Source organism: Cryptococcus neoformans (assembly GCF_000091045.1).
Source record: "Cryptococcus neoformans var. neoformans JEC21 chromosome 3 sequence".
Classification (NCBI taxonomy): Eukaryota; Fungi; Basidiomycota; class Tremellomycetes; order Tremellales; family Cryptococcaceae; genus Cryptococcus; species Cryptococcus deneoformans.
Window position 1 is genome coordinate 1762102 of NC_006685.1, and position 27732 is coordinate 1789833.

A 27732-nucleotide genomic window follows, 5' to 3' on the forward strand; every position below is an offset into this window, starting at 1 on the left:
TTCTGCGAACTGGCGAAATTCTGAGCTTCCGACCTTAAGGCTTCTGGACTTATAATAGAGGATGTTATCTCGAAATCAAACATATATGCACCACAGATTACATCATAGAATACTAGATTTTCGTTTGCAATACGTTTTTCATATGGACGAGAGATTGAAAAGGGCACGCTTTACACCAAGGAGATATATACAATTGATGAAGGATATTTCCAAACTGATTGTTCTCAACAAGATGAAGGTCTGATGAATTGGAGTTATCGAAATCCAGGGAGCATCCCATCACAAGTACCTTTATTTCATAGGTTGAACTATCAGACTAGGACGAAGCTGTGGCACAGAAAAAGATTATTCAGTCAGCTTTCGTTTTTTCCAGAGCCGAACGAAAGCCCGACACTACGACAAAAGTAAGGAAAGATCACTTACAGCTTCGACGAACAATGGCCTTAGAGTAGCTATCGACTCTGTCTCCGGGGGTGTCAACGTTACTATACCACCCATCTTCTTCCTTCTCCCATTCCCATGACCATGGACATGATGCCGCCCTCCTTGTGCCAGCGGCGAAGATTGTTTTCCTTCGTCAGTTCCACCTGCAACTGCGGTCGGGCTCGATTTTTTATCGTCACCATGTTTAAACTTGAAAGCCGATCGCACTTTCTTGAGGGATTGAGAAGTAGAAGAATGCGAGCTCCGTCTTCGATCGGCCGTACTGTTACCAGAGCCAGCGCTACCAGACGGTGGAGAAAGCGCCTCTTGTTTCGGGCTGGCGAGGTTCATCGAGCTCGTATCACTCTTATCTTCATCCCCTTCCTCCAAATTCGCCAACTGTCTCTCCTCTTCTTCTTCCTCTTCATCTTCTGCTTCCTCCTCTGATTCTTCATCTGCCAAATCACCCGCTTCATCCATCGTCGTCTCGCCTATATTCAAGCTCGCCATAACAGAGCTCAACAACTCGGCTTCATCATCAATCGGATCGCCTATTCCCCCCGCTCCGCCATTATCCGTTGCAGCTGCGCGGAACCGTCGTCGAATCTTTTCTTCGTGCGCGACCTTGAGTCGGTAATGGTACGTCGCGACGCTATCGACCTCTGCCAGCACTTTTCGACGTTCTTCCTCCGAGTGCGGGAGGATGAATTCGAGATCGATAGGGGATGGTAAACCGGAACGAGCGTAATTGAGGAAAAGCTCGAGCCACGACATGAGAGAGTCAAATAATCCCTTGCCCTTGGAATGAACGTTATGGACGAATGTGTAGAATGACTGTTCGTGGCGCTGAACGAGATCGATGAATGTCTGGACAGTTCGTTGAGGATCTTCTTGGGAGACTAATTGGATGCACGACGGAGGGATAAGCACAAACCACTCTTCAATAAGCCGCAAAGAAGCAAATAAAAAATAAAAAATCGGATACTCACGTTCTTCGACCTGCTCGACGGTCCGGATCATATCATTGATAAAAGCCTGCATATCACCAAGAGAATCGGCAATGCTTGCAGCCTTATACACCTGTGCCAGAGGGGTGTAGAAAATCGTGATGATATCCTTGAGCAGTTCCGCTGTCACTCCCTATAAAAAATAAAAAAATTGCCCTGTCGTCAGTACCCCCATCCTTGCCAGGTAGATTAAAAAAACCAAAGGAACCCAAAGACTAAATGACAACTCACTTCAAATATCAGAGCGAGCAAACCTTCTTTCTCCCTCTTTCTCATCCAGAGTTTCAACAGAATCGTTAAATCCTCATACAACCACGCATCCTCATTTTCCGGTCCTTCATCATCATCGGAATCAGACAAGTCGGTAAGGGAAGATTTGTACTCCCTGTATGCCCTTGTAGCTTTAACGACACGTTGGAATTGGGGACGGGAAAGGGATGGGACATCGGGAGAGCGAAGGATGATGATGAGTAGGTCGAGGCCCTCGGATGCTATTAGAATTAAAAAAGTCAGTCATCAATGGGATCGGGCGATAAGGTTAAACAAGCCAAGAAAAGGGAATGCTTACCAGCATCTTTTCTAAACATTTCTTGAATTTCAAACGGCGCTTTCGCATACTGTTCAATCTTCTGACACAGCACGGGGTCATCAATCTTATCCTGCACGACCTCAATATCCTCATCCAGCATCCTTAGATCCTCTGTGAGCGAGGAGGAGAACATTCGCTGTATCAATGATTGCCCTCCGAATGGTCGTGCGAGGAAGAGGTCTAGAACGCCGCGGATCATGGCCATTGGATTGGATATTTTGAGGATACCTTTGAGCACAAAGTATGGCATGAGGCCGTGGAGCCGCTTGAGTGAGGCGAGAGTATCTGATGCGGTATCGGAAGCTACAAACAGTTGGAAGATTGTAGCGGCGAACCTGCAAACTTTCATTAGTCATTTTCCTTTATGCTTTGTAGATGGTAATCACTCACGATATCCTTCCCCACTCCAAGACACTAGCCTCAGCCTCTGGGAGATCCTCCACCTTTTCCACCCTTTTCACCACCTCAAACACATTCTTTAGTCCCCCCTCTTTACTCAATACATCGCCTTTAAACGTCGCCAGACCTTCTCTTAGCGCCTCAATCCTCTTCTCTGCCTCCAACCTGAACCTCCTCCTCCCTTCTTCCCTCACCGCATCTGCCTCCAGCCTACGCTGACAGTCCACGGCCTCGGGCGGGGTGAGTGCGGTGGGTGCTGAGAGGAGGAAGGAACGCAAGATGGGAGATTCTATCACGTACGGCAGAGTGAGCAGGCTGTTCAAGTACGCTCTTAGAGTAAGGCGGTTCTTCTCCCTCGAAAGTGGTGTTCCCGAAGTAGTCGCAGTGGTGGGCGAATCGGGGTCTTGTAGGGATGAAGTGGAGTCGGCAGGGGTAGGCTGAGCTCCAGAGCCGTATATGGCGCGAAGGGGGTTGTATGTGCCGTAGACGGTAGAGGTGGAGGGTATGGGAGGCGCAGCCGTAGTGGATTTGTCTTTGGGAGGAGGGAAGGGGATCATAGAGTCGGGGAACGCGAGGCGCAGCTATTCCGGATCAGATGGGATTGCAAAATTGGATAGGAGCAAAGATGCCTCACTTCTTCTGCAAGCCTTCTGAAATCGCCGTATCGTCTGGATACGAATACGTCTGATACACCATGTCTGCTTGTACGGATGATGAATTCCTAGCACACGTTGTCAGCCCTACCTCGCACAGCATACACTTGACCCAGTCGGAAATTTACCTCATGGCTCCGATTTCTGACCCTTCCTTTTTCCACTACAAGCCTCACGCCAATGACATTCACCTCAAAGCCAGTCATATGAGCTTCACCAGGTTGTCGACCACCATGCTTCTCCATCCATTTCCGCTTCCTTTCCTCCTGTAGAGCCTCCAATCTTTTCAGCTCTGCCTGACCAATCCTCACTACCTCTTCACCATTCGTAAGCTTAATCCCGAGGCCAAACATCAGCGCCAGATGCTTCTCGACCTTTACCCAAAGTTTTCTTCTTTCCTGGGCCTCTTTCAGCTCGTCCTTTGACATCAAGCTCTCTGTAACCTCTCTTTCCTGCTCTGTCTGAGTAGCATGAGCAGATATACCTGTCGTGGACAAGAATGATGACAAAAAGGGTTGAACTTTGGCGGACCAGAACGCGGGCGGAGCGGCGGTGAGAAAGGGAAAGGGTAAGAGGAACTGATGGAACATGAACCTCAAGAACGGTAGATCCCCTACTTGCCCTTCCGCACGGGCAATTTCACTAACACGCTGGAGCGCTTCCTTCCTCGCTTGCTGAGGCAGTACAAACGGCTCGCCCAGGAGGCCGAGGGCGTTGGCGCCCAGCACAGGGTCGGTTATCAAGGCCAATTCATGTGAGACCTGAAGACTGACCAGCGTCTTTTTTAGGTAATGCGCTCGAAGGGGAGTGAGCACCGTAGGAGGGTCGGACGACGTGGGGAGGGTGGAGTGGTACGGGTGCAGGTGGGCCGCCGAGGTTTGGGTCTGGGCTTTGCTCGCCGAGTCTAGGAGCGGAGCAGCATTTGGTGGAGGCACGGTCGCCGACGACGACGACGACGACGACGACGCACGTTGGCGCTGCTGGTCGACATGCTGTACCGGAGCGGTGCTCGGCGGCGATGGAAGCTTTTTCTCCGCCAGCCTGGGGGACGAGACGCGGGGCGGCGGAGAAGGGGGAGAAGTGTATCCTTGTATGCGTTCGAAGGCATTGACGGCGGGGACGTCTTCTTCTGGGGGTGGAGGCGGGAGGGGCCGGTCTGGGCGGATGGACCGTTGTCTGCGGGGCACATAGGCTTTGTAGGGTACGGCCGGGGGGCTGCTGGGGTCGGACATGGCGGGGACGCAGCGGAAGAAGACAAGTTGCGATGGGTAAATCCTCTCAGACGGCGGATGCCAACGAACAGGGGAGACGCGGTGGGTGAATGACGCAACCACTCGCTTTCACCACTCGCCCGCCATAATATCGCGGTACGCCCTGCTCCACATGCATGCTTTTGCCCTCAACAGTCGAGCAGCGAGGCGCCGGACAGGGCACACGGCTACATACTGCAGGACAGCATCAAACACAAACCAGCATGTGTCACAAACAATTCATAGCACAAGGCCTGTTCTACAACCATTTTACAAACAGAGCAAATGATACACTTCCCTCTAAAGGATCTACCGTCTATTGTCCTTGAAGCGCACTATGTCTGTGCAACCTTGCTGTTGACAGTCTTCTCCCTTTCTAACTTCTCCTTGTTCGCCTGGAACGCCGCATCCCTACAGGCTTGCATGCCGGTACTTCATACAGAAAATCAGCGTCTGCGCCAAAGATCTCGAATACTGCCAACGGAGCTTACCAGTTGTGCGCTTCAGGTGTCCGATGTGTGGAACAAAACACCCTCTGGCAATGGGGGCAATCTCCCGCAAGTCGCAAAGCGGCCGAAGGGCACTGCGTAGGAGGGTTCGCAGTCATTTCGGGTTTGGCATTAGGGTCGGCGTTATCAGAGTTGTTGAGGGTGGGGATGTTGTAGACAACACGGAACTGACATCGCTTCTTGGCAGGCCTAATCAGACGTGAAAAGTCAGCGACATGTCACACGATCACAAGGTAGCAGGATATGGACGGAACGAGGCAAGAGCAAGAGTACACGACGCAAGTGTAGTAAGCATCGAATAGACTCCTCCTCCCCGTGAAGCACACCCAAAAAGAATCCCAAGAGTGAGATATGGAAGATAGAGGACAGCTACTCACATGATGAATGAAGATGTAGTGGAAAGAGGTTGCTAATGAGTCGAACAGTTCAATGATAAATTGTCTTTTGCGACAGGTGTAGAGTGACAAGGTAAAGCTGGGCGCTTGAAGTAGATGATCGGCTAGAACTTGGATGGGCTGTCGCTGGATATGAATTGGCTGATCAGAAGAAAGAGAGAAAGGAAAAGAAGAGGTCGGGAATGAACCAAATCCTTTATACCCACACTCCTTGCCACCCCATCAACACGCATGCGTCAGCTACACTTTACGTAACATCGCCCATGTTCGAGCACTTCCCACATTCTTCTTTTGCCGAGTCGAAGGAAAACGGAGCAACGGAAAAACGGCCGCCGAGGAAAACGGAGCGCAAATCGCAAATCCCCAATTTGTAATCGGATTAATCGGTGGCATTAGAGATCATTACACTCGGTCACATCCGAACGACTAATCGCGGTGCCTGATCTTTGTAAGAATGAACCCCCAGATGCCGACTCCCGTTCGTTTCGGTCGGATGGTTGTTGCGCGGTTGTCCCCCTCGTCCAATCCGCCTCTTTCGTCAACTGTTTCCGCGCGAACAGGAAAGATAGCTAAGAAGGGAAAAGGGCTGTGCTTGCTTGCTGCTGCTGTGCAAGCATGTCACTTCGTTCCTCACTTCTCATCAGCTAGCAGTAATCATGTATAAATACTTGTACATTAGCGTACGTTTTCTATCCTTCCGCCCCCCAGATCGCCTCTCAACCACCTCGTCTCCTCGTGCCGACCCCGTCAACAATTTGGTGGTCGTCCGGTGAATACATCAGCAAAGTCACCAAAGTGCAGAATTGCTACTATTATGAATCGCCATCTAATTAAAAACGAAAAAAAAGAGCTGAAAAGTCCTGGAACGTTAATTGATGCGGCTCTAGCAGCAAGGGCATCGTCGTACTAACACTAAACTCTACCAGAAGAGATATAGGAAGAAGGATGGATTATGGTCTTTATTTGCATAGTTATTAACCCTGCCTGCTAATGCGGAAAAACCTGATGTAGGGTCAATGAAAGTGTAAGCCGACAACAACCGCTCATGTACGGTTTGTTACTACAGCCTTCAGAAAAAAGACCTTCATAGTCCGGTAATCTGTCGACTTGCTGTCATCCCGTTTCCGGTACCCTGTCGTATTTCCGATTGTATATCAGTCAATAAGATATCTGTACTCTGCCTTGTCGGTGATCATGTTAGCCAAAACAAACATCATCGTCATTCCGCGTAAAAATCTATATTCTTCATCGATCGCATGGATCTCGGCGCATTGCTCAAAGGGATCCTGGTTCCTGCTCATTCAATGCTGATCCCACAAGTTGATCGGTGTTCATCCTCTAGTAGCAACAATGAACAAACTAGAGAAAGACATAGATAGGAGGAAAAGAGGCAGACGTTTACTTTCGGGTGGCCTTTTCAAAGACTGCAAGACGGTCGAGTGGTGAACACGGTGTTTATGGCGATGAGAAGAAGGACTAAGACGAGATGGGCACTTACGGGCATCCTTGGTGATTTCGGAGAAGTCAGTAGCCTGAATCTCGGTGTGGATACCTGGATAAGTGTGAAGACGGCAGAGATTAGGGGGGCGATGTTGGTGTTTGCAAATCGAGAAAGGATGATAAAAGGTTGGAACGTCATAAGCCGGTCATGTACACATTAGTTTTTAACAACGTACCATCAAGACGACGACGGATGGCTTCCTTGGAAGAAGCGAAGATCATCTTGTTCTTGACAGAGGCATCATCGGGGGACCTATTGTGCAAAATCAATGGTTAGCCCAAACGGCCATTCCTCCTGCTTTTCCTTGCTTGTTTTGCGATCCTGAATGACCGACAAATTGCAAGAGCATCCACTATCCTTTATCCCAACACACACAAGAAATCAAACAAGACTACAAAACGAAATTCCACTCACCAAACAATGAAACACAGCTTGTTCCTCACACCTTCACCACCGGGCAAAGTGAACTCAAAGTCGTACACCGCCCACCTGCAGTCCTTCTCGGGGAGCTCAGCCACAAAGCTGTCAAAGTCCTTGTCCTCAGAGGCCTTGAGAACGACGATGGATCGCTTGTCCTCAGAGAGACCATAGATGACATAGGTGAGCTTTTTACCAGTCTTAAGCTCCTGGAACTTTTCGAGACATTCTTGGGTCTAAGAGATAAAAAACTCATTAGTTGTCTGAGATCGTGGGGATGAATTGTTCAAGGGATGAGGTTGTTGTACAATGACATACAGGTTGAACACCGGAGGACTGCACATGACGACGAAATTAGCTGTTGCTTTTTTTCTCTGTCTCCCAGGAGCAGGTTATACACACCATGTTTACGAGAATTTAGGGATGGATACGGATATAAAGGGTAAATAGACGTGAATGTAAGAGAAGATAGGCGTGTTGCTTTCGATGCTTGTTGGTCGTTCGTTGTCGCGTGGAGGACGGCGGAGGGAATGATGATGCAGTCAGGGTCACCGTGCTGTCGGTCGGTGCCGCCGCGGAGTTGCATCTGTGGCACTTAACACCACCGCCAAAACATCTGAGCCGCGCTGGCATCTACTATTCGTTATTTTACTAAAACGCATTCTTCATTTCATAGGCTCGTGAACTATCATACAAGTCGTACAAAGATCGTGCTAGCATCTATCATCCATGTGCATGTGCTCGTCAGATACACTGCTGCGCAAAAGCAACTTCTAAGAAAGAGTTGTCTGCCCCAAATAAGCAAGTGACTTCAATGCTCTGCTGACTTGACTCACAGTCATAAGCCTTCGTGGTACCATTAGCAGGTCTTTCCATCCCTTCTTCCAACTCGGGCAGCTCAGACGTTTCTGGCATTGCCTCCTGCAAGAACCTAACTGTCTCTTTAGGCAAATGCGCGTACTCAAAATCAAGGTCAGTGACGTATGGCTTCTCCCCAGCCATGCCTCTGAAAGCTTCGCGCAGTTGTTCAGGGGAGGACGCATCGTCTTGAGTAATGTTGACGAGCAGACTGAGCCACGCCTCGTATGTGACAGCGCCAAAGTGTTGTTCTAGCTCGGAGAAAATCGTTTCCAGTTCCTCCTCCTATGGAACAATGTAAGCCCATGGTGATACGTTGGACACAACACCTACAGCGTAGACGATACCTAAACTCGCCAAGGCTGAATGCATCTCCCACATTCCGAGGGTCTGTTATACTCGTCATCAGCTGGGTCTCCCACAAAGATGAAACATCACTTGCATTTGTCTCCTCCCATGCAAAATGCTTAAACGTCGCCTCAAACTCTTCTAATTTGGCGGGTGTGATATTGGTGTGTTGGGCAGAGACCAGCTGTAGCATCATAAGCATAATTTTCTCTTGTCTCCAGAACCGACTGACTTGGTTATCTATGAATGCGATCTTCTTTTTTAATCCCACCTCAGCCAGCTCCAACTCGTACTCGAGATCATCCACAGTCAAAACAGTATAGTCATTCTCTTCTACCTTGGCTTCGAGACAGCTGTTGTTGAGATCTGATATTTCTGTCGATAACAACTTGTAAAGAGATGGTATGGAGGATGATAGTTGAGAAAGAGTCTGCTTTTGTTGCTATACGTGTACGATAAGTACAGCTGAACAGAGGTAACTGACAAAGAAAACCAATACTCACTGGTAAAGGTCCGGCCAAGGCGCCGATCGCCTGTTCAATCTGCTGTAAGCGATGGATGAAGTCCTCTGCCGCTCTCGCAAATTTCTTTTTCAAAGTCTCTTTAATACTGCACCCTGTCAGTACGTAACTCACTGCAACGGACGAGCAGAAAGTAAAAAATAAAATAAAAACCTACTCTCTTACAGAGGCATTTATAGCACGACTTCTTGCAGTCTCCGACACCAAAAACTCTGCCCATCTCTTCTCCAGATCCTGTATAAACCAATCAGTAGCCATTCCCACATTAGTCAGACCGATTTACCTCCAATCTAGCCCCTTCACTCGGTTCCCAAGGTTTTAAAGAATACGTTCTGATCTTTGTCTGGATATTACTGTACAACGCAGCAAGCTCTTGTCGCTCCTTTACCCATTCCCGTTTAGAGGTGCGTTTGTAATCATTGAATTGGGCAAGGTATGAGATTGCTTCCGGGTATGTTGAGGGTTGAGGCGCGATGAACCAGGACTGTTCGGTGACAGAAAGCGCGGAAAGAAGGAGGTCCAGACGGCGCTCAAAATCATTTTTATTGGCCCTGGATGCCAGTGTTAGGGCGAGAATTCGTTACCTAAGATTGGACACTCACCAGACGCCTTGCATCACCTCCGCAAACTTTTCGACTCGCCTAGCGCCGGTTTCGGCTTTGTCTGTGATGAATAATTATTATGAGTTGGCGACTCGCTATATTCTATTGCTGCGGCTTATGACACACCTTCGCTTGAGAACTTGTGGAAAAATTCAGCAACGTAAGTCATTACAGACCTTTCGTCTGGGACTTCCACATCGCACAAATCCTTCACTTCAAGCAGACGCTATAAAGGAACTCTGTCAGCTATGAGCGGTGTATATGTGAGAATTGAATCTTACAGGGATACCAAGCTTTTCTTCAGCAACTTTGAAAGCAAGTTCAGTGTTGTTTCGCTTGTCAGCCTTATCCAACCCATGATAATCTAGCAGCTCCGGGCGGTGGTAATGAATCAGAGCACATCTGCAGTGCAAGTCAGTCACCCACCCCTTGCCTGACCAAATTGATTCTCACAAAGCTAGACCATCTGCAAAACTTCCTTTGAAGTTTTGTACATCCACCTCCGGGTTATAGCCAGTTGTCTTTCTTTGGCACCAGAGCAACAGACCATCCCTTGCCGATAATCCAGATTCTCTAAAAAATGCATTAGCCATCTTTTTTAGTTGTTAAGGAGGTTACCAAGAGCCTACGTGATGTTTGCGATTGTGAATCTCAGAATAAGCGTCCATATCTGATTGCCATTATCAGTCCCCAAATTGCCTTAATCCACGAGAGATGATCTGACAACAACATACCATGCCCAGGATAAGCTTCAGGTTTCCGTCAACGATATCTTCCGGACCGATATTCGTCAATTTAATTCCTTTTGACCGTATAAAATTCAGGGCTTTTGCAGCATTCTAAGAATGATATTTGTTACGATATTGCCTGCAGGTATAAGTTCTTTGGTAGCCTACCTCGGCTTTTTGCACACGCAGCCTCGGGTTCTTAACATAGCGCCCCAAGCTTTCCTCCGAGATGATTTCCTACATGATTCCGATTTGTTAGATGATGTTTTGCAAGCCTCTGAAGTAAATGTCCACTGACTAGGAGCTTAAAGTTATTTTGTTAGCCTATGTAGCTGTAGAATCATCTTGAGCAGGACTTACTTGAATGAGCTTGACACCGCTCGAAAAGTCCTTGACAACGTCTGTCATCGGTTCTAATCCGTGACTTTCCAGCTGTTTGTTGAGCCTTACATAGCAATCAGATCTATTGCCCATAACGTTTCTGTACAGTGTACACACCATCGACAAAAAGTCCTGTTACCAAGATGATCAGCAGCAGCATCAACGACTATTTCATCGTCGTAACCCAACATCCACCACTGACCTTGCTTGAATATCTGCCCATTCAAACTCGACTGCTCCCCCGGGTCCTATCAAAGGACTGCCCATGCGGACAGGGCTCATCGGTGCACCCCCGCCAGGTCCTCCGGCGTTGATGTTCATCGCGGCGTTGAAGTTGGATATTGCGCTGAGAGACTTTGTACGGCCATGTTTATTTGTTGGAGGGGTTGGTGAGAGGGCTGATTGTTGGGACGCGCGACGTTCCATGTCAACTTGAGGGGACCACATCTTTGGGAAGATATGCTGATGAAGATCGGAAGAAGTTTTGGAAATGACACTGCAAAACAAACGAATAATGACACAAATGAAACAAATGTGCGGTCCGGTTGTTGACGAAGAAAGCACAAAGTCACCGCGCGCAGTTCAGACCCGACGCGTCGAGAATTGATAATTTCCCTGGAGCGTTCGTTGTTGAGGACGACGACGATGATGATGATAACACGTCTGCCGGGTCTCTTCATCACCTGTAACTTGAAAGGCTCTACATAAAATGCAAGCATGGCTTACGGGATGTCTACTGAACAGCAAGACGTACTGTCTGCGAACAGTAGCATCGTTGCCTAAGTGCAGTGTCATATCGTTCATCCAAACCATTGTTCTTCTTCTGCGATATCTATGCATGTACGCTCACTCTACAGCTATTGTACACAAACACATAATTTATTCGTTCCAAGCAATCACACCCTATATGATCACCCAATCAGCTTTTCAACTTACCATTACGTGATCCCGTGGTGAAAACAACATACCATGCAGAAAACACCAAACGCCATCGCGGCGTACTCTTTGAGCGCCTGTTTCCCGCTCCTGGATTCTGCCAACAATTCCGGAATCACGCTCACACTTGCAATATACAAGAAACCTGATACCCACTCATCCATCAGATAGGCTCGTAGATTCAAAAAAATCAATATTTACCTCCCGCGGTCATTGGAATGACCAGCTCCCCACCGGCTACGCTCGTCCCAAACAACCCCTCTCCTACATTCAGGCTGATACCCTCTCCGTGAGCTCCTGCATTACCCGCACCTGACGTTTCGGCGATCCAGATACCCAAGAATGTACCAACAAAAGCGCCTACGGCGGTGAAGAATTGAGAGCCCATCGCTTGGGATTTTGTGAAACCCGATTTGATCAGGATAGAGTAGTCTGCGATCTACCATTTTGCATGTTTTGAGAGGTTGACTGGAATTTACAAGGGAAAGTACTCACTTCGTGGGGGATTTCATGACAGAATGTTGCTATAGTAGTGACCGCTCCCAAAGCAGGACTGCTGTAAAAGCTAGCAGCCATGGCAAGGCCATCAGTGATGTTGTGGGTAAAGTCGCCAAACAAATTAAGGTAAGCTGAAAGCTTGAGTGAGGGGTTCGCTTCTTTGGCTGTTTTCTCATCTTGAGAAGTGGAAGCGGCTTGGATATCGGCTGAAGCAGAGTCGGTGGAGGGGGAGACCGGGGATTTGCGTTGGCGCAGCCCGTTGTCTTTTTCCGCTTTAATCGAAGACGACTGGCCTGAGGCTGCGTGGCTATGGCTGTGGCTATGGGAATGCGAATGGTGATGATCGCCCTCCCCGCCGGCTGAGGAGCTGAGTACCCTCATACTCTTGTCCAATACAAAAAAGCATGCAAAACCAAGGAAGATGGCGCCTCTAGACCGTAATCAGCTCAAGCCTTGTATCACCATACGTAAACCCACCCAATTACGATATTCCTCTTTTCTTCCACCACCAAACTCCTGTCGGCTTCATGACCTTCTCCAAAAAAAGCGTGCGGCACCAAATGTAGGAAGACGTCTCCCAAAAGACCACCGGTAGCGAAAGATATCATGGTATTTAACGATGTAGGGTCAAGGCTGGCTGGTACAGCAAGGAGGATAAAGTTGGGTATACTGGATATGTAGAAAGTTGCCAGGACTATGCGCATCATCAGTATTCAAGACAGCAGTGCAACATCACTGATTGCTCACTAGAGTTCCAGGCAGGACTTTCGAAGGGAAACAATGTTGCAAAGACCTTTTTCATAGTTGTTCCTTCTACCTGTTTCGCCGGTACTTCGAAGGAGTATTGGTTCTATGGTTGTTGATTCAGGCATCAGTTAGGCCGGTCCGTGAGTCACCTGGCAAAGATAAAGATTATAAGACCCACTTTCTCCGCGTAAGTACCGGCAAGTACCACAGCGCCCATAGCAAGGGCCGATAGTATAGCAATTGATCTGGTGGACAACATCTTAGACGTGAAGCAATAATATGGACCAAAGCGCGTCGCTACGTAGTAATGGTGGCAGACGAGGGAGCGGAGTGTTTCTGCCTCCACCGCGATCTACTTACGTAAAGATTAATTTATTTGTTTCCGCTTCCGGCAGCGAGGGCCATCGAGAGTACGTCATGAAAACGGAGCTAGCGGGGGATCACTGCCATTTTGTCCATTTCCCATTCATTCGGCCATTTGCATCTCTTTTCTTCCATCCGCATCGATAACAGAACATCCACAAACAATGACCCAGCAGCATCTCGCCACCTTCACCTGGGGCGCAGGCGCACAAACAGTGAGTTCTGCCAGCCGCCCTGACCCGTTCCTGCGCCGTCCCCACTCCCAAATCCCCATTCGCCGGGTAAACAAACCAGGGCGGAAATGTCCACTTCGCGGAGCCATCCATCTCTCAAGTCGTGTCAAATGTGGGCTTCATCTGCTGACTGTGTATTCCCGCTCGTTTCTTCCCGCACTTTGCTTCTGAATGCATCACTCAACTTGACTCCGCACCTGCCGCCAACTAATAAATAGGTTTGTGTCGCCGGTAACTTTAACGACTGGTCTGCCACTGCCACTCCTCTCAAGAAACAATCAGATGGAAGCTTCCTGGCCGACGTTTCCGTTCCATGGGGAGAGAAGCAGGCGTTCAAGTATGTGGTCGATGGAGAGTGGAAGGTTAGAGAAGACGAGGCAAAGGAATGGGGTGGGTCTGTTCCTTTCTCTTGGCCCTGAAAGAGCTGACAAGGGATTGGATTAGATGCCGCTGGAAACATGAACAATGTCTACACTGCTCCCGAAGGCCCTGATGACAAAAAACCTGTGGACAAGTCAACGGCTACTGGTGCCACTGGTGCTTCAACCTCTGCTGGCGCTGGCGCTGGCGCCGGTGCTGCCGCGGCTGCCTCCGCCCATGCCAAGGACCCCGCCACGAAGGATGCTACTTCCAAACCTCCAACCACCGCCGTCCCCCCTGCCGACACTGCCGACACTGCCCCTGCCTCAACTGGTAACAAGAAGACCGATCCTGAGGCTCTGATTGCTGCTGCTGCCCCTGGTGCTGCCATTGGTGCTCCTATCTTGGGCAAGCCTGTCGCCGGTGCAGAGACAGCTCCCACCTCTGGCATCACTACGACCACCGCTATTGGTTCTGGTACCGCTGCTGCCACCGAGACCAAGACCAAGGACAAGGCCCCCGTTGAGAGTGCTACTCCTTTCGACAACAAGGCTGCAGCCGACAAGGCTGGGGTCGCTGAGAAGGGTACTGCCAAGGACACTCTTTCCCCCGGTCCTGTCCCTGTCGCTATGGTCGCTGAGAAGGGCACTGCCAAGGACACTCTTTCCCCCGGTCCTGTCCCTGTCGCTATTGCCGTCCCTACAGACAAGAAGGCTGGTCTCACTGAGAAGGGTACTGCCAAGGACGTGAACGCTCCTGGCCCCATCCCGGGATCAACCGCCGCTTCTGCTGATACCGCCGCCAAGGCTGACGAGCCCATCGACCCTGCTGTAGCTGCCACCACTGACAGTTCAGGTGCTGTCCGAGTCACCGCTGTCGACGCGACGCCTCAGCAAATCGAAATGGTCGCTGCTGCCGCTAATGTTGGTGAAGCTCCAACCGCTACTGTTGGAGGAGAGCATGGTCTTGCGGAGAAGGCTGCCGAGTACGGTGCGGCTGCCATGGCCACCTTTGGATCTGTTGTAGGCGGTGCAGCTGCCGCTGTGGAGAAGGCGACTGGTGTTGACCTTACTCACTCTAGTCCTGTAAGCTTTTGTCGCTCTATTATTTTCTGCGCGAAAGCGCTAATGCGAGACAGGCTGAAACTAACGTACGTAACCTCTTTACCTCTTCTTTAGCTGTCCGTCGAAGAAGCCCGCGCGCGAGGCATCGATGTCACCAACCTCGAAAAGGTCGATGCCCCAACTGACACCACTTCCCCTCAGGGATCCGCACCTCCCGCTTCCGCTGTCGCCGCGCTCGACGAAAAGGTCGCCGAACTCAAGTCTGAAACCATTGGCGCTAGTAGCACAACAGGAGTGACAGACCAGGTGGCTATGCCATTGCCAAATCAGCAGGCTCCGAAGAGTACGTCGTTGTCGTTGCCGCCCTCGAAGGAGGTTGATACTGTGAGCGTGGATAAAGGGCTGAGTGATTGGTTGGATTACACAGCTTCTTACCCTGCCGACGGGTCTTCCACTCTCGGCCACACCGCTTCTACGACAGACAACAAGGAGAAAGACATCAAGAATGACATTCCTGCACAACCTGAAACAGCAGACATGAACCACCGAGCCGTACCTGCCCCTGTATTTACCACAATCGCCCCTAAGGACCCCAAGAAGGACCGATCTCTAGGGAGCAGTGACCTCAACGATACTGCCGGTACGAAGCCCATCGATGCCGCTCCCGGTGTAGACGCAAAGAAGGCCAAGAGGGAGGAAGAAGCCAACCCCACAGGCGCGACTGGTGAGAAGCCCGAAGTGGCCGAGGCTAAGAAGGCTGCTGCTCCTGATACTCCCGAAGATAACTTGAAGCTCAAGTCTGAAGACGTGGGTAAAGGTACTGGTGCTGGAGTAGGGTCCGCTTCCGATGGCAGAGCGCAAGTCCCTCAATCAGGTGTCAAGGCCGAAACTTCTCTTTCCTCCCCTTCGGCTGCAACTGCTACTACTACCGAGACTTCTCAACCTGCTAGCAGCGCGACTGGAACAACCGCCACGCCTTCCAAGACGACAGCGGCGACGACTAACGGAACATCTGTGCCTGCTGCTGCAGCTGGTTACGGTGGAGCTGTCGCCGGTGCCGCTGGTGCCGTCGAGGCTGGTGGTGCTGGTTCTACTACCACTGGTGCTTCAAATACAGCGGCTCCAAGTACCCCTGCCGGGACTAAGCCTACTTCTACCTCCACGCCCACGCCAGGAAAGGAGTCTAGCAGTGGACCCGGATCTGTGAAGAAGAAGACTGGTTTCCTTGCCAAGGTCTGTCACTTTACCATTTATTCCCGAACGCAATGATGGAAAGGAAGAATACTGACGAGGACTTTACCTGTAGATCAAGCACGCTCTTTCGCCCGGACACAAATCCAAGTAAAGAACATTGCCCATCGACTGTATTACGAGCTCTCCATCTATCGGCCTTGATAAAGTCTTTTGAACTTTTTCCCTTTACTCATTTTTTTCTCCCACTTAATCTTTTTTCTTCTAATTCTTATTTAATACATGGTCTAGCGTCGTAATAGGGGAACTGTGAAGTGAAATATACAAAGGTCCTGGATATACCATGGGATAGTGTTTTGCGTATTATACAAAAAAGTATGTGAAATGAAAAAAAAGTGTTATTTCGCATCTAGTACAGTCCTTGTAGATCCTTTTTGAAGTCAAATCATTGTCTGGTCCAAAGGCAACGCACATAAGTCGCCCGCCCAGCCAAGAGTCCAAAGGGTGAGCATGTGTCTGTTCATGACACTATCTTATCAAACAAGGCTCTCCAACTATAATGAACCATTCAAAACGAGATATGAGCCTACATTTAGAGAATAAAACAGCTTTAAATTCATTCCAGTATAGCTATATAATCAAGTTACATATTCGTCTCTCTTTACTTCCTGGGGCTTCTGGTGCCGCTTCTACTCCTGTCAATGCTCATGCTCCTGGTGCTGCTCCTACTTCTACTCCTGCTGAGGCTGTATCTTTTCCTAGGGAGAGGAGACCTGCTCCTGCTCCTGCTCATACTAACACTCCGTCCCCTAGAGTAACTCCTCGCCCTACTCCTACTCCTCCTCCTAACCGGACTCCTGCTCCTACTAACACTTGCGCGTCGTCTGACAGGCGAACGCGATCTCACACCACCACGTGGACCTCGCGGGCTGACCGAACGCGAGGCTGATCTCGCACCGCGGCCATACTCCGGAGACGGCCTCCTAGGCGCACCACGCTCACCCCATTTACGCACAGGCACAGGAGGGCTCCTCTCTCGCCTCCATCCATTGTCTCTTCCTCCGGGAGGGGGTGGCCCGCCACCTCTTGAGAATCCTCCTCGGCCACCACCACCACCGCGACCGCCAGAAGGTCCAGGGCCGTAACCGTTACCATTTCGTCCAGGGAACGAGTCTCGTCCACCACGGTGCCTGGGGGGCGAACGCGAACGGGAGTACGAACGGCGTCGTCCATAAGAGGGGACACGGTCGCCTTTGCGGGGAGAGGGGGAACGAGATCGGGAGAGTGAACGGCGACGACGGGCGGGAGGAGGAGAGCGGCTACGCGAACGAGACGGGGATCGACGACGAGGAGAAGGAGCTTGAGGAGGAGGGAGAGGATGTTCAGAAATCTGTCGCTGTTCGTCAGCAGCTAGTTCATGCATGGGCTTGATTGACAAACTTACCTGAACATTGAGGAAAGATCCATCCAACTGCCCACCATCCATACACTTGACTGCCTTTGACGCCGCGGCAGGCGTATCAAACTCAATTGCAGCTTTACCCTTGTTCAGTCCAGCTATTATTTCAGTCAGCATCAACGTTATCGACATAATACGACGCGACTATTTGCCCAGCAAAAAGGAGTATGACAAACTTACAAACTTTAAACAACGGCAAATCAATCCCAGTAATCCGCCCATACTCTGAGAAGATCTCGTCCAAATGGCCCTTCATAACATTCTTGCTCAATCCAGATACCACGATGACCTTGTACAGGCCATCTCCGGGCGCGTCCATGTCGGCATCTCGAAGAGATGCCTTTCTGGGAAGGGGCGACCTTGACCTGGACCTGGAAGGAGATCTAGATCGAGAGAGGTAAGACCTGGCCGGAGAGCGGTCTGGGGTGAGTGACTTGGGAGTCGTTGAGCGGCCTCTTGAAGGCATGTCTTGATTTTTTTAAATTCTTAGATATGAAAAGAAAGGATGTTATGTATGATGATGATGATGAGAACGAACATGCTGGATGATGACGGCGAATTGCGGAGTTATAACGGAATCTAATTACCTCATGGTGCAAAAAGGTAACAGGTTGCAAAAAAACAAAAAGAAAAAATCTGTTGACGAAGGTGGGATTCGAACCCACGCGCAAAGCATGCCGGCGTTTCACACCTGAACGACACTCCATAACCACTCGGACACTTCGCCATTGGATGTTTGTACAGCAAGATTTAAGTTTATAACCTCATGGCAGTGGTAATGTTTCGTATCGATTATTTTTTGTCCATATCTTTTGGTTTTCCAAAACGACATCAGTAAGCTAAGCTTGTTAAGAGGGCAGGCCAAGTTTTCTGGATTTGCCGCTATTTGGTCATTAGTGTCATGTTTCGGACACCGACACATATCCTATCTCCCTGTCAATCGATGGACGCCGATCTTCTGCGTCATCAAGCGACTAGGTGGAGGACGCACAACGGATGTGGAGGTGCTTCGCCCATCACTCCCTCAGCTGGTCATCCCAAACTATTCAAATCGATTTCTATACTAGCTCTGTATTATGTCTTTAGCTCTCTGAAGCTTCCTAACATCGCTGAACATTGGCCGACAAATCCAGTCAAAAAGACCGCCGTTTTTGAACAGTTTGGCATTCTGCAGGCACATATCATCGAATAGTGTAGGCCGAGGAAGATGAGTAGACATCCACCCTTCATCGGTGAGCAGTAGGGATCATAATCTCAGACCAGCTATACTTGAATTCCTGGTATTTGCATCCGGAGCTGATCAATAATGTCTGGTCTGTGTTCAGAGGTTGAAGCTTCAAGACCAGAGTTCGACAGAAACTTTATGCCCACAATTACTAAGACGCCCAATCCAAGCTTTAAACCTGGACAAGGATTGAACGACTTGGTAGGATCAGAATGGTTTTGTCTCGATGTGGATGTCAAAGCTAACGAGATTATCTTCACACAGCCCTGTGCCGGAGAATTTCAACCGAATGAGGCCAAGTGGAAGAGTATCACCCCGGAAGAGCAAGCCGGCGGCGATGTCTACAAAGTGAGATAGGTTCCTTCATCTGAAAAAGTGGTGCTGACACAGTCTTTAGATGATGATTTCAGGTATTGTGTGTCAAATCTCAGTGAAGATAGGTGATTATGGACGCTGACGTTTACGAAATCTCTTCAGACTCCCAGGCCGATCGCTTTTGTCTCCAGCATGGGGTCCGATGGAAAAGCCAACGTACGCCTGACGTCCCCCACCTGATTGTCTCTCACCAACAATCTCTCAGTTGGCTCCCATGTCTTATTTTGCCGCTGTCGGTCACAATCCTCCAACTATCATGATCTCTGTGGCAGCAGGCAAGCTCACTGACGGCCTAAAAGGTAGGCACTCCATCATCATCGCAAGACCTACCAATGACTTTAAACAGACACGAGCCATAACATCAAAGAGACCAAGGAGTTTTGCGTCTCTATCATTTCGGAGCCCTTTTTGGAAGCCGCTAACTTTACATCAATCGACGCACCATACAATGTCGATGAGTGGGCCCTCTCCGGCCTCACACAGCGTCCATCAGAGTAAGTAGGGACGGTGTTACATGATCATGTCGAGGCTCACTGTCAAACTCAAGGACTGTGAAACCGCCGCACGTCGCCGAATCAGCATTCACTATGGAATGTGAAGTCTTACATTGGTACGACCTCATAGGAGATAAAGGGAAGCCCACTCAAGCCGTAATCTTGGGGAAGATTAAACGTTTCCAAGTTGCAAGTGTTCTTTTTTTTCGCCTGTAAAGAGATATAACGCTAATTTGGGCCTTAATGAGTAGAAGGAATTTGTGTTGGACCCTCAAGATCAAATGAAGGTGCTTACCGAGAAGCTAAGACCCATGTCAAGGCTAGGAGGAATTTCGTAGGTTCAAAGAGCCATAGATCTGTATTCCGAAAATGAGCTGACATCTAATGCGTCATGTGCAGTTATGCCCGTTCAACACAGTAAGTCTGATCGCTTTTCTACAGTACTTTCCATTAAACATGGCAATGGCCGCTTTGTAGGATGGTAGAGATCCCTAGACCGGTCTGGGACCAAGTCAAGAACACCCCAGAGGTGAAAGAAGCGCTAGACCAAGGTCCTCGAAAGACGACAGAGAAATAACATTCGCCATCCGGCTGTGTTTTACGTAGATTCTATGTAGTAGATTACATATAGCTCTTCTTGTGCCTAGATCTAGCGTATCGTGTAATGTTTTACGCTCATATATATATGCAGCACATTTGAAGGGAGACACTCACAATAATCTTTCCCGTGTGTTTTTTTACTGACGCCTGGTTGTTTTGTGTGGACGCGTCGCGTCTGTCATATGTGGTCCCATCGTCGTTCATCCTCTATTTTCATCCTTCTTCTCCTTTTTTATCCTTATAGCCATAGATTATGCCTAAAACACTAACGGAATCCGAAGTAGAGGCTACTTTCGCGAAGCTTAAAGCAGCAGGTATGCCTGTTCCGCACCGTTAGACACGGAGACCAGCTTACTCACCACTACATGTATAGACCCCGACAGGAAAGTCGATATCATACAGTTCTTTGGGTTGCAGCTTGAAGATGTAGAAGAGGTATGTTTATGCGCTATGGGTATATGCTAACCGATGTCAGCTTCCAGCGAGTGTTATTGACCCCTTCCTCCTCATTTTACCTCCTCTCATCCGTTCACCTCACTCCCTTCTGCTATCCTCCGTTCTCTCTTCCTTCCTCCCATACTTTCTCCCTCTCATTCCTAAGCACCCCACGACCCATTTACGCCTAGCCCTCCTTCAAGTCCTTCCAGCGCTACTAGAAAAACTCAATGACGCAAAAGAGAGAATACACTCGGCAGCGGGCAATGCGATCGTTATTCTGGGGGAACTGAGTTGGGAAGCCGAACCGCCTATACCAGCCTCAAACCTCAATTCAAGTGGTAGTCTAAAGGCTGGAAGTCTATCATCAAGTACGGCCACTAAATCAAAACCGCACGAAACACTTCCTCATTTATGGGAAAGACACCTAAAAGATGTGCTTCAAGGCAAAGCTTGGCGGTCGAAAGTGGAGGGTATGAAGGTGTTAACAAAGATGAGAAGTAAAGAAGGTGCTAAAATGGGGCTTAAGGCATGGCTAGGGGTTCTAGTCGATCTATTGGAGGACGGAGATGGGAATGTTAGGGACCAAGCCAGGGAGGTGAGTCGTCCATTTTCCCTTATATAGCATTGCTGACAGAAAACGTTTCAAGACCGTCGTTGAGCTCTTATCGCCTCCCTCGACCCCACCCGCTGCTCGATCGGAATTCAAAAGGCTGCTAGTCGCGAGAAACGTACGAAAGACCATAGCAGATGATATCATCACACGTATTCTTAGTGGTGAAGGGTCTGACCGCTCTACGCCTGCCGTTATGAATTCTGAATTGGGTAAGGAGGAAGGTGCTAGTAGGTCAGGAGCGGCTGCTCCTGCTCATTCACAAGCAGATGATGTAGATATCGTCTATGTAAGCTTATTTCCGGTCTTGCGAAACTTAGTACTGACACTATCTACAGGTCGCCTCTCCACAAGACCTCGAGAGAGAGTTCCACTCTATGTTGCCTTTCTTTGAGGGTAAAGAGACTGAAGAAAACTGGGCACCAAGGGAGAGAAGTATCGTTCGCATACGAGGCATGATGAAAGGACAAGCACATGTCAAGTATCAGGCTGCTTTCATAGCCGGATTGAAGGGTGGCATTGTGGAAGGAATGTCAAAGACAGCAAGTATGATTTTGTCATTTGAATGTATAGGTCTGACCAATCTGTAGGTACTAAGTCTGAGAACAACAGTGGCACAACAAAGCTGTTACCTTCTCAAAGAGCTTCCAGAAGGCTTAGGGGCGGCGTTTGACAACTTTGTCGAATTCCTTTTACCTATACTAGGGAAGATGTCGTAGGTGCCGTTGTAGGGAATAATGAAAGATCTGATGGCAATATACAGTGGCTTTACCAAAAAGCTCATCGCTGATCGCTCCCAAACCGCCGTAACATCTATTATCACTCACACTACCGTTCATCCCCGTATTTTCATCAATCACATTTCTTCCGGTATCCAAGAAAAAAATGTCCAGATTCGTGCCTACTCAGTCAACCATCTCAAAACATTTCTCATTGTCCATGCTTCACATGCCAAGCACCAAATCGAAGCGACGCCAGGTCTGAGTGATACGCTGGATGCTGCATTCAGGAAAGCATTGGCAGACGTAAACCCGGGTGTGAGAGAAGTGACAAGACAAGCATTCTGGAGGTATCATGAAGTGTGGAGAAGCAAAGCAGAAGTCTTGATGAACAGTTTGGATGGGCAGGCGAGGAAGCAGCTCGAGAAAGCTAATCCGAGGACGGCGGCTTCCCCTATGCCTTCATACGCTTCTTCATCATCTACCGGTGCTCCAAGCTCTGCAAATACAAAGCCCCCATCTAAAAAGATGGACCTCAAGGCGATGCTTGCAGAAAGGAGGCGAGCCGTGAAAGAAGCTGGCAAACAAGCACAAGAGACGAATGCAGGATCTCCTAGAGTGGTGTCGAACCCAGTGTTTGCTTCACCGGGAGTTCAACACGCTTCCATCACGGGTCTACCAAGATCGAGCTCTGCTGTCGGGATTGCAAGACATGTCGAAACCTCCAGCCCTAGCCCCGTCCGTTCACCCACACCTAGTTCATCGGCTACTCGCATTAGACCTTCACCCTCTCCCGAACGTATTCAATCCCCTATCCAGACGAAGATCGAGATCGACTCGCCCCTGCGTTCGCGATATACAAGCCTTACGCCAGATTTGGCAAGAAGCCCCCCCAAATCACCATCTCCATCTTTAAGTCCGAGTCTGGGATTGGGCGAATCCCCGTTGAGACAGGTCTTGACTTATCCAGCAGCTAATGGGCGTCACTCAGTTGGGGAAGGAAAAAGAGCGATACCCGAGCTTGTAGAGGTGGCTGACAATGGTGCTGAACATGAAGTTGACGAGCTTACGCTGAAGGAAGGACAAAAAACTAGAGATGATGGTAATACGGACCAGGAACTTCCTCCGACGGTGCAGGAAGAAGTGGACCAGGTTGAACAGAGCCAACAATTCGAATCCGAGCCTCGGTTAGAGCACCCCGAACCTCAACAGGGTAATACCTTCTCTACCTCAACTTCCGGTCGTGTGCCATCGACCCCCGCACGATCGATAGCAACAGGTACAACCGCATCTTTACCTAATTCGCGTAATGGAAACATCAAAGGCGAAAAGATAATCAGCTCGAGGCTCAATCCTGAGGCATTCCAAACGCCGCTCAACCCCAAGACTAGTGCTCTTAGAAGCAGCAGTGCTATTCGTACTCCAGCATGGAAGGACTCTCCAAGACCAGAAGCGGTGACTCCTCAGATGATGCAGAAGCTGAAGGAGAGACGACATGAGAGGAGTTGGTGGGTGAAAAGGCAAGAGTGTGAGTTTGTTTTCCTTTGCCAAGGATTGTAGTAAGCTATTATATAACTGACGCGCGATGATATTTTTATTACCAGTGTTGGAAAAGGCTTCGCCTCTCAAACCTCTTACCCCGTCACCTTCATTTGCGATATTGCCTGATATAGAAGCCCTGGAATTGGGCGCACCGACGCTCAAGAATCTCCAGAAAATCGCACTCTTCTGCAGCTCGCATCCTGTCCGTCCTGAACCAACTGCCGAACAGGATGAAGAGGAAAAAAGAGCGTTTGAAGAGGAGAAGAGAGTCTGGACAGGGCTGTTTGATAGGGTCATGAATGGCGTAGTAGACTTCTTAAGACCAGACAAGGTTAGTTTTTTTTTTTTTTTTTGGCGAAATATTTTGTTTTCCGCTGAACAGCGACTGTCGGGTTAGGACAAAGAACTTCTCGAGCAAGGACTGGTTGTCCTTTGGGAAATCGTTCAACACCAATGGCCATTGGTCGATGATACGCAGAGACTGTGCCACGGGTTGTTCAGATTGAGGGAAAGTTCTGATGCCGTTGTGAGTCTTTGAAGTGATTGTTATCAGTAGTGACTTACATGCGAATTTTCTTTCGTGCTGTATAGGTACTCGAGTCGACTAACGCTCTGATATCCCTCCTCGTCCAAATCTCTGACCCGATGCTTCTCCTTTGCAATCTCCGTTCATCTCTCGATCGTTTCCTTACTAAACACCCTGCCCCGCCCTCAAGCTCTGCGGACAATTCCGATCCAATGACCAGTGCCCTCTCACAACTGTCACTCTCGAGCTCCAAAGAATCGCCTGAGAAGAGGACGAGGAATTCGGGCTATCTATTCGGGCTTACAAGTATTGGTATGTGCGTATTGAGATTATCGGCGCCCGTGATTGTTTCCGAAGGCCCAAAACTAGGTCAGATTGTCATGGAAGTACGGCAAGCTTTCTTTCAATCTATGTTATATATGGGTACTGACCGCGAGTTGCGTCCATAGGCAATAAACGATCCATCATCCATCATCCGCCAGGCTGCCCACTCTCTTCTACTGGCCATTCAATGCGTTACTCATGATTCCAGAAAAACACTTGCCTTTGTGCCTGCTATGTCACAGGGTCAGAAAGATCTCGCGGTATATTATATGGCACAAAACGGGGTCTTGGAGCAGATTGGACTTCATAAAAAAGCAACTAGTGAAGGAGAAAAAGGCAGGGAAGGCGACAGGGATAATATGACTGGCGAGTTGGCAGGGTTGATGTCGAGAGGGGTGATAAGGGAGTGAGTGAAGGGGAACCTGTCAGAATCATTGTATAGCATATCTCCCCAAAGAAATTTGAGGGTAATCGATTTACTATTTTTTTACCTATATAATCAGAAATGCCTTGCCAGGCTCTCGAATTTCCGTCAGATTCCGATGACGACCATGCTGGATCTCGATTACACTATCGTGCGTTGCACCGAACATGATGCTTCCCCCTTGGCCTAATCATATCGTCTGTTAGAGACTACTTAGGACTCAATGGTCTGCCTGATAATACATGACTCTACTTGCATTGATTGTAACCTATGAATGGAATGGAGCAAACGCTTTTTTGAACTTGACAGCATCCTCTTTCTCCTCCGCATCACTCTTAGCACACGCTTTCCAATCAATACGATGCTGTAGACCCAAAAGACTGCCAAGTACGATTCTGAACAAAAAGAGCCCATTAGTCAAGGATGATTTCCCCCAAATAGAAACCGGCCAAGACTTACCTGCCAAACTGAAGGTCAAAGTTCCCCTTCAACATGTGCACCATCTTGGTCCCATCTGGGCATTCCACTTTGAAATAGTTTCCACCAGATCCAGCTCTCGCCAACGCCCTCTCCGGCTCCTTTTCCCAATCGATACCCTGTCTTTCTCCTGCAATCCTGAATGATTCCTCGACTTTATTCGCCAACTCTTTGGGGATAGGTACGATCTGCACGTGCGCGTGCCCCCCCCTGCCACTGAGACGGCCGACCTCAAATGAGACGGGGACAGCACCATAAGAGGCATAACATTCTCGGAGAGAAGATTTGAAGCCCTCTAATTCAGAGATGATTGACATGGCGTCATCGGCGGGAATGGAGAGGAGAGTAGGATGATGAGCGATGGGAATGATCTGGAAGTGTGATTGTCAGGAGAAAATGTCCAGAAGTATGAGGCTGAACATACCAGAACATGTCCTCCACCAGGGACAAGTGATTTGCCCTCGTCAGTAGGTATAAGTTGTCCTTTGGGAAGTGTCACGTAAGTTTCTGCTCCGATTGCAACGATGAGATGCTTGGTGACTTTAGGGTTACTCAGACAGAACCAACCTACGCGAATGATCAGCTAACAAACCCCCAGCTTTTAAACTGCACACTCACATTCAGCAGGACCAAGCTCCTTCTTCTTGGCTTTGGCTTCTTCCCTTTCCAAAACCAAAGGACAATCCCGGATGTAATGTTGCCCGTCGGCTCCACATGCACGACATACATAACCTTGAGGAGGCGGCTTAGGTCCCCTTGGTTTATCTTCCTTGTTAGGACATTCTCGGACGAAGTGGTCCGGCTGATTGATTTCGCGGTAAAGAGAGAGAGGAAAAGAGAGACCGAGTCAGCTGGACGTCCGGTACCTACTGCATGTGCCGTCAAACTGGTGGGCCAGGACTTACGGATTGGCAGATTTTGCACTTGTATCCTGGAGGCGGCTTGGATTTGTCGCCTTTCATGGGACAATCTTGAATCCAATGCTGACAAATGATCAAGTCAGCCACTATATCACACATGTAACGAAGCGACTCACACCAGCTTGAGAACAAATCTTGCACATATAGTCAGCTGGAGGAGGTGCACCGTCTTCGGGGATGGAGCATCAGCACTGTTCTGGTGATGATAAGAGGCTTTTCAAATACACACCCAGCCGGCCCTTCTTTTGTGACTGTCCGTTAACATCGTCTTCATCAAGACCTCGCTTTTTCACAATGGGCACGGGCAGGAAAGGGTTAGGTGTCGCGTTGGCGGGCCGGGCGGGCACTGGAGTAGAGGAGCTTTGAGGAGGGAGAGTGAAAGCGTAGAACCACTGTCCCATTAAACATCAGCCATCATTCCACGCTTCAATCTTTTTGTTCTGGCAAAAGATTTATTCTTACCCTAGCCTTTTTACCTCCAGCAGGCACCTCTCCTCCTAACGCTCCCAACTTGACCGCCCTAGTCCACCTCTCCTCCTTCCCTGACGGGCTAGCCCAACCCCATGGTTCTCTTTCCCAGAAACCTTCACCATTCCCCCAAAGGAGGTATCTTGGTTTTGCCTTTTTGACAACCTCTTCCAGAGGAGGTGCAGGATTGATGAGCGAGACCCCGGAGGTTGTGAAAGAAGGGGAAAGGGAGGATATAGGAGGAGCTGGTGAAGAAAATAACAAGAGATCTATACCTTGAAATGCTGCAGGAAGAACCGCCGCTGATTGCTTGGCAGAAGCCAAAGATTCGGCTGTTTTGGTGGAAGGTTCAGAGAGAAGGGAATGTTTCAAGACGGCATCAACGCTTTCACGAGTTATGACAGGAGAATATGGATCCTGTAGAAAGACTTAGCAAGGCGCCAGAACATGATAAAAAGCCTCACGTCGAGGACATTGTAGGTCTCAGGGCTGTAACCGCCTCCAATGCAAGCAATCTTAAGACCTTGAGCAGTGGTGAGCACCTTTGATTTACCTAAAAACACGGTGAGTTACGAGGCAGCAGTCTGAAACAGCTTAACTTCATATTTACCAAGAAAAACGAGGTTGTCTACCACTTCTCCGCCCGTTTCTGAGATCTTCTCTTGGATCGATTGGGGCAAGATATTTTTGCCCAATGTAAAATAAGTCGGCACAGGAACTTGAAGATTACAGGTTTAGCATGACATTATACTGCTCTTTCTGATGTCAAACTCACATTTCAGCCCTGCAACTTCACTCCCATCGGTTCCCTCAGCAAACAAATCCCCCACGACAACACATGCGTCGAACGGACCATGCTTCCCGTTGATGGCCGTGATCTTAGATACCAAGGTGGAGAGCTCCGATAGAGGTGATCCTATGGCAAGGCTAGAACGAATGTCAGTCTTGCTTTGGGACACTGATGGATTATCTACTTACATTTTGAGCGGCTGGGTCTGTTGCGCCATAGTGAATGTAGACTATATCCTCAAGTTTACTTGAAAAGTGGGAATATATGGAGGATGGGAAGATATTAGACATTTCCATCCATCTCATCCTCTTCGAGTGCCGTCTTTCACCTTGATGTCATATATTTACGTAACTGTATTTGTTTACATC

The 27732-nt window shown here is 49.1% G+C and overlaps 10 protein-coding genes and 1 non-coding gene across 12 annotated transcripts; 3 read left to right on the top strand and 8 right to left on the bottom strand.

Annotated features, from left to right (window-relative positions):
• Nucleotides 1-87: 87 nt before the first annotated feature.
• On the bottom strand, nt 88-4405 carry CNC05970 (hypothetical protein). The gene is made up of 8 exons (XM_024656870.1): nt 3221-4405; nt 3053-3139; nt 2410-2999; nt 1999-2354; nt 1662-1921; nt 1413-1563; nt 424-1322; nt 88-327 (listed from the first exon to the last, which is right to left on the bottom strand). The coding sequence occupies exons 1-8, from the start codon at nt 4301-4303 to the stop codon at nt 292-294; spliced, it is 3462 nt and encodes a 1153-aa protein (XP_024512555.1). The 5' UTR covers nt 4304-4405; the 3' UTR covers nt 88-291.
• Nucleotides 4406-4545: 140 nt separating this feature from the next.
• Nucleotides 4546-5394, bottom strand: CNC05980 (nucleus protein, putative). The gene is made up of 3 exons (XM_569822.2): nt 5208-5394; nt 4813-5019; nt 4546-4753 (listed from the first exon to the last, which is right to left on the bottom strand). Coding segments are annotated over exons 1-3 (306 nt in total). The 5' UTR covers nt 5210-5394; the 3' UTR covers nt 4546-4656.
• Nucleotides 5395-6449: 1055 nt separating this feature from the next.
• On the bottom strand, nt 6450-7636 carry CNC05990 (actin filament severing, putative). The gene is made up of 6 exons (XM_569980.2): nt 7546-7636; nt 7462-7479; nt 7141-7379; nt 6902-6978; nt 6724-6777; nt 6450-6649 (listed from the first exon to the last, which is right to left on the bottom strand). Exons 1-6 carry the CDS (start codon nt 7546-7548, stop codon nt 6624-6626), a joined length of 417 nt encoding a protein of 138 aa, XP_569980.1. The 5' UTR covers nt 7549-7636; the 3' UTR covers nt 6450-6623.
• A 164-nt stretch (nt 7637-7800) lies between these two features.
• Nucleotides 7801-11114, bottom strand: CNC06000 (actin cross-linking, putative). The gene is made up of 19 exons (XM_569979.2): nt 10784-11114; nt 10699-10713; nt 10561-10645; nt 10499-10504; nt 10369-10437; nt 10207-10311; nt 10102-10142; nt 9926-10045; nt 9754-9874; nt 9599-9698; nt 9473-9533; nt 9154-9421; nt 9028-9104; nt 8853-8958; nt 8582-8791; nt 8444-8533; nt 8335-8391; nt 7980-8286; nt 7801-7931 (listed from the first exon to the last, which is right to left on the bottom strand). The coding sequence occupies exons 1-19, from the start codon at nt 11026-11028 to the stop codon at nt 7888-7890; spliced, it is 2127 nt and encodes a 708-aa protein (XP_569979.1). The 5' UTR covers nt 11029-11114; the 3' UTR covers nt 7801-7887.
• A 288-nt stretch (nt 11115-11402) lies between these two features.
• CNC06010 (hypothetical protein) lies at nt 11403-13025 on the bottom strand. The gene is made up of 7 exons (XM_569978.2): nt 12941-13025; nt 12763-12865; nt 12493-12709; nt 12013-12445; nt 11719-11956; nt 11550-11662; nt 11403-11484 (listed from the first exon to the last, which is right to left on the bottom strand). The coding sequence occupies exons 1-7, from the start codon at nt 13019-13021 to the stop codon at nt 11461-11463; spliced, it is 1209 nt and encodes a 402-aa protein (XP_569978.2). The 5' UTR covers nt 13022-13025; the 3' UTR covers nt 11403-11460.
• Nucleotides 13026-13236: 211 nt separating this feature from the next.
• On the top strand, nt 13237-16381 carry CNC06020 (hypothetical protein). 2 transcript variants are annotated; one of them, XM_024658461.1, is made up of 7 exons: nt 13237-13340; nt 13577-13748; nt 13803-14803; nt 14857-14868; nt 14984-15125; nt 15210-16015; nt 16089-16381. In XM_024658461.1, exons 1-7 carry the CDS (start codon nt 13290-13292, stop codon nt 16125-16127), a joined length of 2223 nt encoding a protein of 740 aa, XP_024514316.1. In that variant the 5' UTR covers nt 13237-13289; the 3' UTR covers nt 16128-16381. The 2 variants fall into 2 exon arrangements, with proteins under 2 accessions (XP_024514316.1, XP_024512486.1); XM_024656871.1 differs by lacking the exon at nt 14857-14868 and having other exon boundaries at nt 14897-15125.
• Nucleotides 16382-16565: 184 nt separating this feature from the next.
• On the bottom strand, nt 16566-17959 carry CNC06030 (RNA binding protein, putative). Its single transcript, XM_024656872.1, has 3 exons — nt 17613-17959; nt 17418-17530; nt 16566-17363 (listed from the first exon to the last, which is right to left on the bottom strand). Exons 1-3 carry the CDS (start codon nt 17896-17898, stop codon nt 16635-16637), a joined length of 1128 nt encoding a protein of 375 aa, XP_024512487.1. The 5' UTR covers nt 17899-17959; the 3' UTR covers nt 16566-16634.
• Nucleotides 17960-18072: 113 nt separating this feature from the next.
• On the bottom strand, nt 18073-18159 carry CNC06040. The gene has a single exon. It is a non-coding gene; the product is annotated as a tRNA-Leu (tRNA).
• Nucleotides 18160-18263: 104 nt separating this feature from the next.
• Nucleotides 18264-20232, top strand: CNC06060 (expressed protein). The gene is made up of 11 exons (XM_024656873.1): nt 18264-18664; nt 18758-18858; nt 18922-19005; nt 19055-19072; nt 19135-19188; nt 19238-19331; nt 19379-19526; nt 19580-19715; nt 19778-19860; nt 19926-19943; nt 20004-20232. The coding sequence occupies exons 1-11, from the start codon at nt 18640-18642 to the stop codon at nt 20101-20103; spliced, it is 861 nt and encodes a 286-aa protein (XP_024512554.1). The 5' UTR covers nt 18264-18639; the 3' UTR covers nt 20104-20232.
• Nucleotides 20233-20343: 111 nt separating this feature from the next.
• Nucleotides 20344-24995, top strand: CNC06070 (conserved hypothetical protein). The gene is made up of 12 exons (XM_024656874.1): nt 20344-20440; nt 20500-20561; nt 20602-21159; nt 21212-21463; nt 21513-21716; nt 21765-21889; nt 21938-23421; nt 23498-23766; nt 23833-23961; nt 24027-24347; nt 24411-24860; nt 24916-24995. The coding sequence occupies exons 1-11, from the start codon at nt 20380-20382 to the stop codon at nt 24693-24695; spliced, it is 3750 nt and encodes a 1249-aa protein (XP_024512508.1). The 5' UTR covers nt 20344-20379; the 3' UTR covers nt 24696-24860; nt 24916-24995.
• Nucleotides 24792-27642, bottom strand: CNC06080 (nucleus protein, putative). Its single transcript, XM_024656875.1, has 13 exons — nt 27553-27642; nt 27350-27501; nt 27185-27292; nt 27039-27127; nt 26569-26991; nt 26336-26498; nt 26223-26275; nt 26092-26169; nt 25805-25988; nt 25611-25753; nt 25169-25557; nt 24966-25104; nt 24792-24895 (listed from the first exon to the last, which is right to left on the bottom strand). Exons 1-12 carry the CDS (start codon nt 27579-27581, stop codon nt 24978-24980), a joined length of 1938 nt encoding a protein of 645 aa, XP_024512509.1. The 5' UTR covers nt 27582-27642; the 3' UTR covers nt 24792-24895; nt 24966-24977.
• Nucleotides 27643-27732: the final 90 nt, after the last annotated feature.